At 39.6% G+C, this 16,891-nt stretch overlaps 1 protein-coding gene across 2 annotated transcripts in view; it reads left to right on the top strand.

Moving 5' to 3' along the window:
- The window catches only part of NCAPD3 (non-SMC condensin II complex subunit D3), a 68,476-nt gene that overhangs the window by 24,638 nt on the left and 26,947 nt on the right, over nt 1–16,891 (top strand). For both annotated transcript variants that reach the window (XM_003942951.4, XM_074400430.1), the window contains exons 15-20: nt 2,562–2,635; nt 3,143–3,277; nt 4,393–4,613; nt 12,885–13,076; nt 13,410–13,507; nt 13,726–13,841. In XM_003942951.4, the coding sequence (XP_003943000.1) occupies nt 2,562–2,635; nt 3,143–3,277; nt 4,393–4,613; nt 12,885–13,076; nt 13,410–13,507; nt 13,726–13,841 (836 nt within the window). The remainder of the gene's footprint in view (nt 1–2,561; nt 2,636–3,142; nt 3,278–4,392; nt 4,614–12,884; nt 13,077–13,409; nt 13,508–13,725; nt 13,842–16,891) is intronic.

Genomic DNA, 16,891 nt, shown 5'->3' with positions numbered 1-16,891 from the left:
ATCATGGTAGAAGGCCGGAAGGAAGCAAGCGTTTCACATGGTGGGAGCAGGAGAAAGAGAGAGTCGGGGAGGGTGTCACACACTTTTAAATGCCCAGATGTCAAAAGAACCCACTTTGTATTGCTGTCATGAAGATAGCAGCAAGCTGTTGGGGATAGACCCAGTGATCCAAACACCTCCTACCAGGCCCCACCTTCAGCACTGGGGTTTACAATTCAACCTGAGATTGGGCAGGGACAAATACCCAAAGTATATCAGTTGTTTTCTTGATAGGTCTTTGGTTTTGCTATCAGGGTAATATTAACCTCATAGGAGCTGATAAGTAAATTCTTTTCTATTTTTTTAAAGAGTTCATGAAGGATTGCTGTTCATTTTTTTGCTTTAACATTTGTTAGACTTCTCTATTAAAAGTGTCTTGTCCTTGGGTGGGTGGGTGGGTGTTTGTGGTGTGTGTGTGGTGGGGGGCGGGTAACATGTTTTTGATTTCTAATTTAGTTTTTTTTTTTTTTTTTTTTTTTAATTGAGACAGAGTTTTACCCTTGTTGCCCAGGCTGGAGTCCAATGGCACAATCTTGGCTCACTGCAACTTCCGCCTCCCAGTTCAAGCAGTTCTCCAGCCTCAGCCTCCCAAGTAGCTGGGATTACAGGGATGTGCCACCACCCTCGGCTAATTTTTTTGTATTTTTAGTAGAGACAGGGTTTCACCATGTTGGTCAGGCTGGTCTCGAACTCCTGACTACAGGTGATCCACCTACCTTGGCTTCCCAAAGTGCTGGGGTTACAGGCGTGAGCCACTGCGCCTGGCCACTAATTTAGTTTCTTTACTTGTTACAGGTATATTGAGATTTTCTATTTCTGTTTGAGTTTCTGTTTTTCTAGAAATTTGTTTATTTTACCTAGGCTACTTATTTTGGTGGCCTAAAATTGTTCATAGTATTCCTTATACTCCTTTTTATTTATGTAAGGCTAATGATAGTAATGTCCCTTTTTTCTTGATTTTAGCAATTTGAATTTTTTTATTCATCAGTCTAGCTAAAGGTTTATTAGTTTTGTTGATCTTTTCAAGGGACCCTTTTAGTTTCATTGATTTTTCTCTATTGTTTTCCATCTTTCATTTTTTTATGTTGCCTCCTTATATATAAACAGTTCCCAAAGTGTGTTTTGGGAACCCTCAGGGGTTCTTGAAGTAAAAACAAATGCTGTGTTCATTTGCCTTCCATACTCTGATTTTCTCACGAATGTATATTGGAACTTTCCAGTGGTCCCAAGACAGGAAATTGCAACAGATTGCAGGTAGAAACAGAGATGAGAATCCAGCTGGCTTATAATAAGGCAGACATTTAAAAGTTTGCAAGACTCAAAAACAATGCTGTGTGTGTGTGTGTGTGTGTGTGTGTGTGTGTGTGTGTGTGTATTTGTGTGTTAATGGGGTCTTGCTGCGTTGCCCTTGCTGGACTCAAACTCCTGGGGTCAAGTGATTCTCTGATCTCAATCTCCCCATAGGTGGGATTATAGGTACATTCCACCACATCCAGCCTTTTCAATATTTTTTGTTTATTTGTTTTGGAAAATTAGTTATTTTTATGAAAAAGTACTAATAGTAACATGTCTTGCTATTTTATAATGAATTAGTAAATATTTTTCAATTCTCAGGATAAATTTCTAATTGATATTGAAGGATATAATCTCTTTAGAGTACTGAGTAATTTTTAAGAATAGAAAGAAGCTTCAAGGCTGGACTTCATAGGTCACTCCTATAATTTCAGTGCTTTGGCAGGCCAAAGTGAGAGGATCACTTGAGGGCTAAGAGTTTGAGACCAGTCTGAGCAACATAGCAAGATCCTATCTCTGCAAAAAAATTAAAATATAACGTTAGTCTGGCATGGTGGCTCACGCCTGTAGTCCTAGCCACTTGGGAGGCTGAGGAAAGAGGATTACTTGAGCCCAGGAGTTTGAGATAGCAGTGAGCTATGATTGTGCACTGCACACCACCCTGAGTGGCAGAATGAGACCCCATCTCTTAAAAAGAAATGTCTTCAAGTAGAAAGTTTTAAACCTGTTGTTATATGTTATCTCATTAAATCTTTAAAATAATCCTATGGTTAGATACTCTTATTTGTAGCTGAACGAAATGTAAGAGATAAATAATTCATTCAGAATTTTAGAGGTAGGGGCCAAGACTTAAAACCAGATTTTTTTCATATATTATTTATTGACTTTCCATTATTATAGGTAAAAATTTAAGTTTTTTTTTTCTCCCCAGCCCCCACTGTCCCTCCCCTAGCCCCCCACAACAGACCCCAGTGTGTGATGTTCCCCTACCTGTGCCCATGTTTTCTCATAAAACCAGATTTTTAATATTCCAAAGTTCATAGGTATTATAGTGAATACCTGATTATTCACATTTTCTTCTTTTTCTACACTCTGATTTCTTAGGATTTGAAACAAGCTAATGAGTGAGTCTTTAAGATGAGTGTATTTTTTCAGTATTATACAGTGAAACGTTAGCTGCTGTGTGACCCTTCTCTGTCTGTGATAACTCTTTGGTATTCCCTCTGCAGAAAGATGTGTCATGGCAATGCTGAGAAGGAGGATCAGGGATGAGAAGACCAACGTTAGGAAGTCTGCGGTGCAGGTGCGCGTTTTCTCTGCACATTTCTTTTTAAGCACTGAACACTTGGAAATGCAAAGGAATATATTTTAAACTCCTAGGCCATATTCGTTACTTAATTTGCTTTTCACTGAACTGTTAGTTGACCTTGATCCTGTATATATGAATCATAGGTGAATTGGAAGATTATTTTTAAGCTTTCCTACAGGGTTTCTGATTTTTTAAGAAACACAAATTTATATCCTTTATTTTGTTTGGAATAGGGATTCTTAACTTAGGGATCATAGGTGGATTTTAATAGGTTCATAAAATTGTTTGTAAATATTTGTTTATATCAAATTTGTTTTTCTCTGAGAGAGGCCTTGGCAAATTGCATTCTGAAAAATGGGATGTTATGAGGAGGAAGGTTGAATCCATAACCCCAAAATGTTAAGAACCACAAACTTAAAGGAAATGTTCCTTTGTTAACAGTTTCTGTTTCTGCATTGATGCTATGCAGTCATCACTTTGTGTTGCATATATGCTTTCTAGGTGTTAGTGAGTATCTTGAAACACTGTGATGTCTCGGGCATGAAGGAAGACCTGTCGATTCTGTCGGACCGGTGTCGGGACCCTGCAGTGTCTGTCCGGAAGCAGGCCCTCCAGTCTCTTACGGAACTCCTTACGGTGAGAGACAGGTCATTCTAGATGTAATGCATGGTATTTTACATTAAAAGTAATTCCACGCAATAATTAGCTGCTGCTAAATGTTAAGTTGACCTTTAAAACTCTGCTCAGTCCACTGTAGAAATCTACAGCGTAAGGGAGGAGGTATCTCTCAATTATGTATGATAGACTATGCTTCCTATTAAATATAATTAGGAATGAATGCTAGAGAATGCCAATTGTTAGCCCTTTCTTCACTTTATTATTATTATTATTATTATTATTATTATTATTATTTGAGACAGAGTCTTCTCTGTTGCTCAGGCTGGAGTGCAGTGGCACAATCTCAACTCACTGCAACTTCCACCTCTCAGGTTCAAGCAACTCTCGTGCCTCAGCCTCCCGAGTAGCTAAGATTACAGGCGTGCACTGCCATGCCTCGCTAATTTTTGTATTTTTAGTAGAGATGGGGTTTCACTATATTGACCAGGCTGGTCTTGAACTCCTGACCTCAGGTGATCTGTCTGCCTCTCAAAGAGTTGGAATTACGGGCATGAGCCATCACGCCCGGCCCTTTTCTTCACTTTAAATCTCACACAGAAAAATAAAATTTAAAATTGATTTGGTTAAGCTAGAGACCTAGATTAAATTTAGTCAATTACGCCATAGATAGATCATATTGCCTGCCAAAAGAGCAGATTCACAGGTACTATATATCATTTACTTCTGTCAACCCGTTAGCCTTTTAGTTGAAGAATTTCAAAAGCATGTTTATTTCATGATAGAAGGCATTAAGCAATGCATATTTTGACTTTCTGTCAGCATCTGTTCTAATTGCTCTTTGGGATAAATATTTATTATTAGATCTTGATTTTTAATGACCCAAAAAGTACTGATTTACTCCCACTAGACAAATAATGACTTGAATGTATGAGTTTAAAATTTTGGTTTGCTCTGATTTACATTAAGCTGGCTTTGCTTTTGTATATTTTTTTGAATGTTGATTTTTTTTTTTTTTTGACTCCGTGGTCTATTTGCAGTTGAATGTGTGATTATTTTTAACATCTCAAAATGTTGATCATAACTTTTCTGACTTGTATTTAGACCTTCTCATGTCATAATCTTTCAATCCTAAGGCTCAACCTAGATGTGTGCAGATCCAGAAAGCCTGGCTGCAGGGGGTGGTGCCGGTGGTGATGGACTGCGAGAACACTGTGCAGGAGAAGGCCCTGGAGTGCCTGGACCAGCTGCTGCTGCAGAACATCCAGCATCACCGTCAGTTTCACAGTGGGGACGACAGCCAGGTGCTCGTCTGGGCACTTCTTACTCTTCTCACCACAGAAAGCCAGGAACTGAGGTAGGTTAACTGCATGACCTGTGTTCCCTATAGAATAAGGCTGTGAGATTTTGTATGAATAAATTTCTCCTACTGGTCCTTGAAAAATCAGCTCTCTAGATTACTTAGTATAAGTAAAGATGCAATATTGGTTTCTTTTTTCTTGGCTTACTTGAAATCTCTTAGATATTTGCATCAACTATGTTTGTGACACCTTTCTGGTCACTACCTTTGCCTCTGTCTGACTGCTTTCCAGTTTCAGATTGGTATCTTAATATGTAATAGGCAACACTGATGGAAATACATATTAATATTACTTTTCCCCAGTACTGCTTATCATGAAGAATGACTTCGTAGCTCTGGCAAGTTAAACTATTTCTAACAATTTATTGGATTAGTTGACTACTAACACTGCAGGCTTTTTCCCCTTTGATAAACATTTATTGAACATACACTGTGCAGTGAATATCGTGTTTAGGAGTTAGGACCTGTGATGGAGGAATCATCCTGCAGTAGAAAGAAAGGTATCAAAAAATACCATTCTAGGGCCGGGCACAGTGGCTCAAGCCTGTAATCCCAGCACTTTGGGAGGCCGAGGTGGGTGGATCACGAGGTCGAGAGTTCGAGACCATCCTGGTCGACATGGTGAAACCCCGTCTCTACTAAAAATACAAAAAATCAGCTGGGCATGGTGGCGTGTGCCTGTAATCCCAGCTACTCAGGAGGCTGAGGCAGGAGAATTGCCTGAACCCAGGAGGCGGAGGTTGCGGTGAGCCAAGATCGCGCCATTGCACTCCAGCCTGGGTAACAAGAGCGAAACTCCGTCTCAACAACAACAACAACAAAAAATACCATTCTATGGACTTGGCAAAAATCACTTCCTCTTTGTGAGCCTTAGTTAGTTTTCTGACTTGTAAGAGCGGCATTTGTGCAACGGCTGTTGTACTCCAGGATCTCTCATGTCTCTTTTGGTATTACAACTTTATGCCTGAAAAATGTGTACCTTCGATAAAGGCTTTCTCAGTGTAGGTTGAGCATCTATAATCCAAAATCCAAACATACTCTGGAATCTGAAACTTTTTAAATGTCAGCATGATGCCACAAGTGGAAAATCTCACACCTGACGTCACAAGTTGGGTTACAGTCAAAATGCAGGCTCAACGGCCAGGTGTGGTGGCTCACACCCATAATCCCAGCACTTTGGGAGGCCGAGGTGGGGCGGATCACGAGGTCAGGAGGTCAAGACATCCTGGCCAACACGGTGAAACTCTGTCTCTACTAAAAATACAAAAATTACCTGGGCGTGGTGGCGCATACCTGTAGTCTCAGCTACTTGGGAGGCGGAGGCAGGAGAATCGCTTGAACTCAGGAGGCGGTGGTTGCAGTGAGCCAAGATCGCACCACTACACTCTAGCCTGGCAGCAGAGTTAGAATCTGTATCCAAAAAAAAAAAAAAAAAATGCAGTTCACAATATACAGTCTGTTCAGCCTCCTGAAGCGAAAAATAAAATTGCCTTCAGGCTGTGCATCTAAGGTGTACGTGAGGCTTTGGTCCCATCCACGTGATACCTCATTAAGTATGTGGAAATATTCCAAAATCCAAAACACCTCTGGTCCTAGGCATTTCAGATAAGTGATATTCAACCTGTCCCCACTCTATGCTTTGCTGAGATTTCTAGAAGGGAGAGGTTTAGCCAATAATAGAGTCCACTGTTTTTTCACTTTTCTTAGAGATACCTCCTTATACACCCTCAATATATTAATACATGGTAATGTAATGAACGGTAGTACTCATTCTTTGCAAAAAAGCAGGAGAGGCCTTCCACAGCTCCTGAGAAGCTGGTGGGAGGTTTTAAAATTTACTTTCCTTTTATAAAAACTTTGTATTGAAGTATAGGGTATCTAGAAAAGTACACAAACCACAAGGTCATTAAGTATCACAAAGAAAGTATACCTGTGTAACCACCACGCAGGTCAAGAATGAGAGCCTGCCAGGCCCAAGAAGCCCAGCCACGCCCTCCCAAGCAGCGTCACTCCCTCCTTCAAGATGTAACTGCACCTGTGGTTTTAATACCATGTACCACTTTTCTCTTTTCTTGAACTCTATATAAATAAAATTATTTGGTACATATGCTGTTGTGTGTATGGCTCCTTTCATTCAGTGTAATTAAGATCCATTCGTGTTACTGTGTGGGCGGTTCATTGATTTTCATTGCTGTACACACACAAACATACATATTTATTACTAAACCACTATTTATTGATTCTACCGATGATAGATAACTGAGTTGTATCCAGTTTTGACTGCGTTGTCTAACGCTGCAATGAATATTTCTATACATCTCTTTTGGTTCACATGTGCACGCACAAATGTTTTAATTCACCTTTAGTAGGTATTGCTAGATGGTTTTCCACTGCAGTTGTAGCAGTTTACATTTACAACAGCATTATATGAGAGTTCCAGTTGTTCCATATCTTAGCTAGAATTTTATATTACCTTTTTCTTTCCAACTATTTTGGTGAATCAATAGTGCTATTTCATTGTGACTTTAATTTACACTACCATGTTGACTAATGAGACTGAGCCTTTTTCACACTTAGATTAGCATTTGAATACTCACATTGTAAATTACCTGTTTGGATCCCTTGTCCTGATTTTAATAGGGTTGTCACCGTCTTGTTGATCTGCAAGTGTTGGTTCCATACCATGTGTGCAGGCCATTGCTCTGCGGACTGCCAACGCCACTTCTGACTCTGGTTTGCCTTTTTACCCTCCTAATGATAATGTTGTCTTTTGATAAATTCACTTTGACCGTGGTTTTCTTAATGATTAATGTATCTTTTAAGAATTCTTTTCCTGTGCATTATAGGATATTTAGCCAAAAAAAAAAAAAAAAAAGGAAAAAGAAAGAAATCTTTCGCTACCACAGGGTTGTATAGGCATTCTCCTATGTAATCTAGAAACTTGCGTGATGTTTTCCTTTTCACTGTTAGATATTTCCCTTATCCACCATTGATTTTTGTGTGCCCTATTAGGGAAGGATCAAGTTTGATGTTTTTCTAAATAGATATCCAGTTAATGTAGAAATATTAATTGAAAAGATTATGCTTTATTCACTGCTTTGCAGTGCCATCTTTAGGAAAAATCAGGGGTTCGTGATTCTGTTTCAGAATTGTCTGGTCTTTTACTCCACTAGCATATGTGCTCTCCCTGTGTCAGTAACACCCTGATTAATTATTTTGGGAAGCAGGTCTCATGTTCCTCTCCTCTTGCCCCTGTGCAGTTCTTCAGTGTTACCTTATTTATGCTTGGCCTTTGTTATTTGTATGTAACCCGCTGTGGAATTCATTCATTGAGTTATTATTATTGCATTTTTCATTTATAAACTTTTTATTTTCTTCATTAGTTTCTAGATCTTTGCTGAAATTATTATTATTATTATTATTTTGTCGTTTGTTTTCTTGAACCTAGTAAGTGTAGTTACTTGAAAGTCTGTACATCTGGTAAGTCCTCAGGACCAGTGAGTCACTTTCGCTTTATTTATTTTATTTCTCTTTATTATTATAATGTTGTCTTGTCTCTTCATATGCCATTGCATGCCAAAAATTGGGGAGGTGGTTTAACGTTCTGGGTAATGTCTTCTAGAGAGGGTTTATATCTGCATCTGGCAGGTAGTTAGATTAAGGGCAGTTTTACATCAGATCACTGTAATCCAGCTGAAGACAGGGAAAATATGGACAAGGGCAGCAATGATTGTGTAGATACTCATGCCCTTAGAGCATAACCCCCAAGGCCACTGTGGGGTATTTACCAGGCATGCTCTTCCAGCAGGCCCTGAGCATCACTGTTTCTCCTTTTTGCCCCATGAATATATCTCAATCTCTGTTTATCATTGTGTCTGCCCAAATTGGCAAACACTTGAAGACAAGTGGCCCAGAACTCATGTCTTGTACATTTTCTGAAATTACTCTTCACTTTTGGTTGATTTCATGGAAACTCTTCTTATTTTCTAGTGTTGCTTAAAATTTTATCTTATTTTTGGTATTTGTTTATTTCAAAGGGCTTTAAGGAGACTCTAAAACAAAGAAACATGGGCTCTTATTGAAACCAGGAGTCAGGTTGTTATGAAACTGCTTAAGGAGATTATAAAATGAGTAAAGAAAAATGCAAGTGTGCATTGAAGGCTTTAGCAGAGGAAGACAGCCATGTCAACAAGACTTAAAACGTGTAGAGAGGTAGAGAAAATGATTCAAATGGAAATAGGGAGTGAGGATTTCAAGTGAAATGGAGTAGTCCACAAATGTGTCAAAAACATTTCAAAAAACTTGTTTACATAATTCCCATCAAGTTAGAATCTTAGACGCAACCAGATTATTCAACAGATAGGGTAAAAAAGCCATATTGAGACTAAGAGAAAACTGAGGGGTTTTATTGCCACTACCTGTCCGCTAAGGGGCCGTCTGTGAAGGATGTACTACAGGCCAAGGCTCTAATACCAGCACTCTGACAGGCTGCTTAAGCCTGGAGAACTGCTTAAGGCCAGGAGTTTGAGATCATCCCTGGCAATGTGGTGAGACCTTGTCTCTACAAAAAAAAAAAAAAAAAAAAAATAGCTCGTTGTGGTATTTTTCAAGGAGGATTTCTTGACCCCAGAAGGTAAAGGCTACGGTGAGCCGTGATCACACCTCTGCACTGCATCCTGGGTGACAGAGCAAGACCTCATCTCAAAAAATGAAAATAAAGGAAATACTTCAGAAGATTGGAAACTGAATTCAGAAAGGAAGAATGGAATATAAAAAGGAAAGGTTGCTAAGAAATTGATAAACACATAGATAAATCTAAATTAAAATTAAAAATCAGTCACTCAATGACAATCTGGATGATGAAATATAAAAAGTATGTAGGATGAGCTGGAGGGTGCATTTACTTGCATTTCTGGCATTGGATAGGAGGAGACTAGAGATGCTGATTGGCATTAGACTCGAGTCAGCTACAGGCAGCCAGGGGTAGTGGTATGTAACTTCAGAGCCAGTAGAGCAGAAGTAACACTGACGAACGCTCAGTGCGAGAAAAGGCAGAACGGAAGTGAGGTTAAAAAATGAGAAGGAAATAAAAAGCATGGTAAATCAAAATCGTAAAGAGGCAAATTAATCCAAACAGATCAGTAATCTCAATAAATGTCAGTTTCTTACATTTAACAGTTAACAGACAAACCCTTTGGATATAAAAACCAAAATCCAACTACATGTTGTTTATAAGAGTTTATAAGAGCCACACCTAAAATAAAATGATCAGAAATGCTGAAAGTAAGAAAAAGGTTACTAGGAGAATAATGCAGAAAGAAGGCTGTATTAATTTAGAGGCAAATAGAATTTAACGGAAAATGTCATCAGCTGTAAAGAAAGTTACTTACAAGGATAAAGGAATTATATCAGGAAGAGGTATATGTCCCCAAGTGATACATATAAAACCCCATGCCCATCAGAAGCACACATTTCTAAGCTTATGTGAACCATTTATAAAAACTGATTATGTACTATTTCATAGAGCCAGTCTTAAATATCAGCAAATCTGTATTAATAGGATAATGTTCTCTGAGCATTGTATGATAACTAGTAGAGGAAAACCTCAAAAACAGCATTTGAAGAGTTAAAAAAAGATACTTCGCAATAACTGCAAGGTCAAAGACTGGTGAATTGGAAGATTTTGGAGCTGAATACATACCAAAACTTGTAGAGTGCATTTAATGGAGTACTTAGAAGGAAATGTGTATTAAAAAATGAAAAGGACTGAACACAGGTGACCTAAAGGTTCAGTTTAAGAAGTTAGAAAAAGTCATTGAAGAAATTTGAGGAAAAGAAATGCCAAAATTAAGGCTAGAAATTTAAAGACTGAGAAGGAAAAACCGAGTCTTCCTAAAGCCTAATGGAAAAGATAAACTTCTGGCTAGATATGATAAGAAAAAGGTACAAATAATGATGAAATGGATGGTAGAAATACAAACATCTTATTCAGTATACATTCAAAAGCAGATTGTTCAGAATGGATTAGTGTTTTTTTAAAGGGCATGGTTCTATATAGGTATTTTTTTGGTCTAAAGTTTTAATTGATAGAGCTGCTATGAATTTGCTAGGGGCACCATAACAAAATGCCACAGACTAGGTAGCTTAAACAACAGAAATTTATTCTCTCACAGTTGTGGAGGGTAGAAATTTGAGATCAAGGTGCCAGGAGAGTTGCTTTCTCCTGAGACCTCTCTCCTTGGCCTGCTGACTGCCGCCTTCTTGAGATGTGGAGAACACATGTCAGGCAGGTTGGTGACAGGAAGTGCTGGAGATGGAAGCTCAGCTTTGGACTTGGAATGCTTTATCACAGCTCAGTTGGGAGCTCTTGGTAATGCATGAGGTCACCCAGAGTTAGGTTGGAGATATAGGTTGGAGATAAAGGCTGAGAATAGAGCTTTTCAAATCAGCAGTGAGTTATTGGAAGACAGGAATTAGTTAAAAGAGACCCAGCTGGTGGACCAGAGTCTCAGGACAAAAGGAGTCAGTAACCTCTGGTGGAGGCCGTGGAGATGGGCCTGAAGCATGGCCCTTGGATTTGATACTAAGATAGAGGTTAGTATGTTGCAAGTTCAGAGAATTTCCCCCCCTTCTGTTGACTACATATAATAAACATCACTTAATACTTCATATAACTATTTTTAAATGAATTTCAAAATATTTGTTCATTGCTTGTATCTTGTGGTATTGGGACATAAATCAGGCATAAATCATGTTGTAAGCTAACTACAGTAAGACTGGACATCTGTGGATGGATTTTTAATTAGTAGCTCATATATTAACAAAACTTCATTTATATGCATATGCTTATTATGCTATATAGATGTGTTTGTTTTGTTATAGTTGCCTTGTTCTGTATGCTTTGAGAATTTCCGTTTGCAAAAAAAATTTAGGCCGGCCGTGGTGGCTCATGCTTGTAATTTCAGCACTTTGGGAGACCAAGGAGGGCAGATCACAAGGTCAGGAGATAGAGACCAACCTGGCAATGGTGAAACCCTGTCTCTACTAAAAATACAAAAATTTATCTGGGCATGGTGGCATGTACCTGTAGTCCCAGGTACTCGGGAGGCTAACGCAGGGGAATTGCTTGAACCTGGGAGATGGAGGTTGCAGTGATCTGAGATCGTACCACTGCACTGCAGCCTGGTAACAGATTAAGATTTCATCTCAAAAAAAAAAAAATTTAATGAGGAAGTCTTGATGTTTGGGTGTGTATATGTATGTGTATGCATTTTCCCAGAGGTCTAAGAAAAATTAATCAGGGGAAGAAGTGTATTTTTCTCTTCATTTAAATATATAATATTGGCATTATCTCATGAGTCATTCAGTGCCATGGGAAGAGGGAAAATAAGAGATGCTTTTAAAACAACAGTAATGGCCAGGCACGGTGACTCACGCCTATAATCGTACTACTTTGGAAGGCCAAGGCAGGAGGATTGCTTGAGCCCAAGAGTTCAAGACCAGTCTAGGCAACATAGTGAGACCCTGTCTCTACAAAAAAAGAAAAGAAAAGAAAAATTAGCCAAGTGTGGTGAGCATGTCTGTAGTCTCAGCTACTCTGGAAGCTGAGAGAGGAGGATTGATGAACCCAGCAGGCGGAGGCTACAGAGAGCTGTGACCATACCACTATGATCCAGCCTGGGTGACAGAGTGAGACTCTGACTCAAAAACTAAAAAAAATAAAGCAACACTGATATAACACAAACACTTTAGTACATCAGAAGCATTGTTTTTTATTTTGAAAAGGTTTGCAATATCTATTTCTGAGTGGTATTGACCTATTGCATATTTCAGCTGATTTAATATCACCGTATTTGTTAGGTTGTCATTTACAATCCTTCCATTGACACAAAAGGACAGTGTTCCTAATTTTGTCACTATAACTGTGTAAACTCTGGGTGTGTCTGTAACTGACCCCATGCAGTTGCGTAGAAACTTTGGAGGGGAGGAGGATAAGAAGAGTCTCAAATGAATTGTGAAATTTTATTCTTTGGTTGAACAATATTTTATGAGGGGAAAAATGAATATAACTGATTACAGAATAATAAAAATGTAAAGGCTACCTAGTTTGGTATCAGACGCGCCACTAATTAGGAATGTCTGTGTGAAAGTTTCATGTGCCACAGGAGTCCTGGAGCCGCAGAAGTTGATACGTTTTCAGTGAGGCACTGATTGAACAGTTTTATATATTTACAGTTGCAATCCTGCTTTTCTATCTTTTCTTTCCAGCCGATATTTAAATAAGGCCTTTCATATCTGGTCCAAGAGAGGAAAGTTCTCATCCACTTTTATAAACAATATAATATCTCACACTGGCATGGAACATTCGGCACCTGCCTGGATGCTGCTCTCCAAGATTGCTGGCTCCTCACCCAGTCTGGACTATGGCAGAATAATACAGTCCTGGGAGAAAATCAGGAGGTTTGTATCTTCTAATGTCACCACTGATGGACACTGAAGAGCTTTAGAAACAAAGCCCGTGGCTTAAGGAAGTGGGCTTTTTCACAGCTGTTCATATACAGAGACCTTCTCTTTAAAACTTGGTATAAAAACAAGCATGAAAAATATGAATCACGTTTAGCCCATTTCCCCTTTGTCCGGGTACATTAAGTGCCCTGTTGTTCCCACAGCTTGACTCCTAAGCCATGCTACCTACCCTACTTCCTCCGATGTTAATAATCCAGAAGAAACGCCTTTGTTGGCAACAGTGTTTAACTTGCTTTTCCCTTGGTGTTTCTCCTGCCCTTTGTCTAGTCAGCAGAATCCCAATTCAAACACCTTAGGACATATTCTTTGTGTGATTGGGCATATTGCAAAGCATCTTCCTAAGAGCATCCGGGACAAAGTGACTGGTGAGTGTCTGCTGGAGAATCTTTCTTGAAAATGCATTGCTGTTCATTTCAGATACGTATCTACATATATGTGTGTGTGTGTGTGTGTATAATATATACACATAATGTACACATACATACGTACATATATGAAAAATATATTTTTATATCTCTGTATATTTTTATATATATATATATTTTAAGCAGTTGACCTTCAGGGGTTTTGACTTCCTTCACAGATGCCGTCAGGAGTAAGCTGAACGCATTTCAGTGGCCTCTAGAGGTGATCAGTGCAGCCGTGGACGCTCTGCAGAGGCTTTGTAGCGCATCTGCAGAGACACCAGCAGAGGTGCAGGTATGGCCAGACTTCCCTGACCTGTTTCTGACTTATTCGTGCTTAGGCATGTTACTGGATGTGTTTCGAAGTTTGAGGAGTGTTCACTATAAATAAGAGGACCTGTAAGGATGTCCCAGCAGCTATTGCCACAGCAAGGCAAGGTTTGCATAACTAGCGTTGACATTTCCCAAGATTTGGCTGCTGAAGAGACATGGCTCCCTTAGGTGGTCACCATCTTGATTGCAGGTACAAGCGTCTTTCGTGAAGGCAGGCCTGTTGATTGTCTTTCATTTCCTGGTGAGAATTCTGCAAAGTTATCTACTTCCACAGTCATTCCAAGAACTCTTATAGTCGATTTTCCACTTAAGCAGAAGTGCCCTCCAGACCAAGTTTCTGACCTTTTGATAAGTCATAATCTTGGCCATGCCTGTCCTCTTACTATAAGGTTATACTAATCAAGTATCTCTTGGTATCATGTCCCCAAAGTTGCCTACGGCCCACAGCTAATGTTTTTATATATTCATAAGCAGAAATCCAAATCAGTGATTTGTGAGGCAGAGAATTACTTCGACTCCTTAAAAGGTGTGCATATCAGTAACTCTTAAGAAATCATTTTATTACCATGTATTTATTCTGTTTTTGTCATGAGATACACTGTTACTACTAATCATAATGAAAAAAGTTAGGGCTGGGGTTATTAATGACTATAGAAATCAAAAATTAAATAATTGCTGGAATATATTTAAGTTTTTCAAAATTAAAAAAAAAAAAAAAAGATGGCTTCAGCTGATCTCCCCAACTACCTTCCTATGCCTCCTTTTCTTGACCAAGTTCCTTAAAGAAGGTCCTTCCTTAATACGTTACATTTTCTACTTCTAACAGATCGATTAAAACAATGATTGTAACTTTTTTGCTTGGGACTTAAGACTGTTGACCTATTTCTTATGAAATGGTGTCTGGTGTTTTACTGGTTATCTATCTTTAAGCCCTTTTATTGGTGAAAGGGATACTTGCATTACGTGATTTTTCTAATCCTTTATCTCAAGACCCATGAAATTATATTAAAAACTTTTATTTTTATTTTTGAGATGGAGTCTTGCTCTGTTGCCCAGGCTGGAGTACAGTAGGGCAATCTAAGCTCACTGCAACCTCCGCCTCCTGGTTTCAAGCAATTCTTGTGCCTCAGCCTTCTGAGTAGCTGGGATTACAGGCACATGCCATCACGCCCAGCTAATTTTTATATTTTTAGTAGAGACAGTCTTTCACCATGTTGGCCAGACTGGTCTCAAACTCCCGATCTCACGTGATCTGCCCAGTTCAGCCTCCAGAAGTGCTGGGATCACAGGCCTGGTAAGACTAAGGAAAGAGTGATCAGGGAGGAATTTACATAATAGACTTTGAAATTGCAAGCCTGCCGGGCTCAATGGTACACAACTTAGTATTGGCAGAGCTTGGACTAGGACTAAGGCCTCTGACATTTTCCTAATTTTCTTTTCACCAGCACTGGGTGGAAAAAGAATCATGTGTACAGTGTGCAGTCAGGGCCTAGGAAGTCATCCGCCACTTGCTGCTGGCCAGGGCCATTAGGACGGTGGTTGCATTGTCATGAGAGCCTGTGAGGAAGGCAAGGAACTATCTTCACGTTAGACACTGAGAGCTGGAAACGGGTGAGGCTTACTACTACGTTAGCAAAAACCACCACAGTTTTAATCTGTGGTCTTTGGGCATTTTTATTATCTGTTTTGTGGCTGTCATTAAAAAATTGATGAGATCTTGGACTGTATTAGTAAAAATAGTGTCTAGAATAAGAGGAGCAGTGGTCTTGTTCTTCGTCCTGGCTAAATCCAAGTTGACACATTCTATAATTCACTCAGTGACAAATTTACAAAGAAATGTTGATGAAATTGAATGTAACTAGAGGAGAGCAGTTAAATAAGGGCATCACAAAGCAAGTTATGTAAGGAACTGCAGAAGGGCCTGGAGTCTTTAGCATGGAGAAGGGAAGCCTTGGGGAGGGTAGGCTGCCTAGCTAAATTCAGATTTATGAAGGACTTTCAAATAAAAGAATTGAATTCATTTGGTATTTCCACACAACCCATCTGGACCAATGAATGGAAATTATAAGTTTTGGCAAACTGAAGAAAAAACTTACTGAGGTCTGCCTAAAGTGGAGGGGCTTGCTCCAGAGCATGTCCCTTGTTACTGGAGGTGTTCAGGAAAAGCTGCGTAAGAACTTGGAACAAACTGCCGTGTGGAGAGCATGCCAGGATTGGGTGGCCTTGTCAGCTTTCCCAGATTCTGTGATATTGAAACTTACTAGTCATACTACCCAAGTTCTGTCCTCATCGAGATCAGGCATAAGGATCGCAGAAACTCTTTGGGCCAATGTTGTGGTGGTCCAGGTTGTGCAATCTACTAAAAATTTAAGCGCAATAGTTCTTTTAAAAGTAATAGGCCGGGCGCGGTGGCTCAAGCCTGTAATCCCAGCACTTTGGGAGGCCGAGGGGGGTGGATCACGAGATCAAGAGATCGAGACCATCCTGGTCAACATGGTGAAACCCCGTCTCTACTAAAAATACTAAAAATTAGCTGGGCGTGGTGGCGCGTGCCTGTAATCCCAGGTACTCAGGAGGCTGAGGCAGGAGAATTGCCTGAACCCAGGAGGCGGAGGTTGCGGTGAGCCAAGATCGCGCCATTGCACTCCAGCCTGGGCAGCAAGAGCGAAACTCCGTCTCAAAAAAAAAAAAAAAAAAAAAAGTAATAAAGGCAATAGTTTCAAGACACATTAGGGCAAGTCAGACTAAAAACATTGCTCGTAGTGATGGCTTGCCAGGCTGTAGTACTGCTAGGCACTGGATGATGGTTAACATAGGTCCCTTCCTAAGGCACTGCAGAGGAGAAGGGGAGGTGTATGTCCATCAGCAGATGATTTCAACATAATGTAATGATTCCTAAAATAAAAGTCAGCATCAGGTAACATGGATGCAATGGGTGGAAGCACTTAGCTCAACCTAAGTATTCTGGAGTGACTTCCTACAGAAAATGTGGTCCAAGCATTCTAGAACATG

This window comes from Saimiri boliviensis, chromosome 6, assembly GCF_048565385.1.
Source record: "Saimiri boliviensis isolate mSaiBol1 chromosome 6, mSaiBol1.pri, whole genome shotgun sequence".
Lineage (NCBI taxonomy): Eukaryota > Metazoa > Chordata > Mammalia > Primates > Cebidae > Saimiri > Saimiri boliviensis.
Note: the sequence above shows the minus strand (reverse complement) of the source record. Positions and strands in the feature narration are given on the sequence as shown.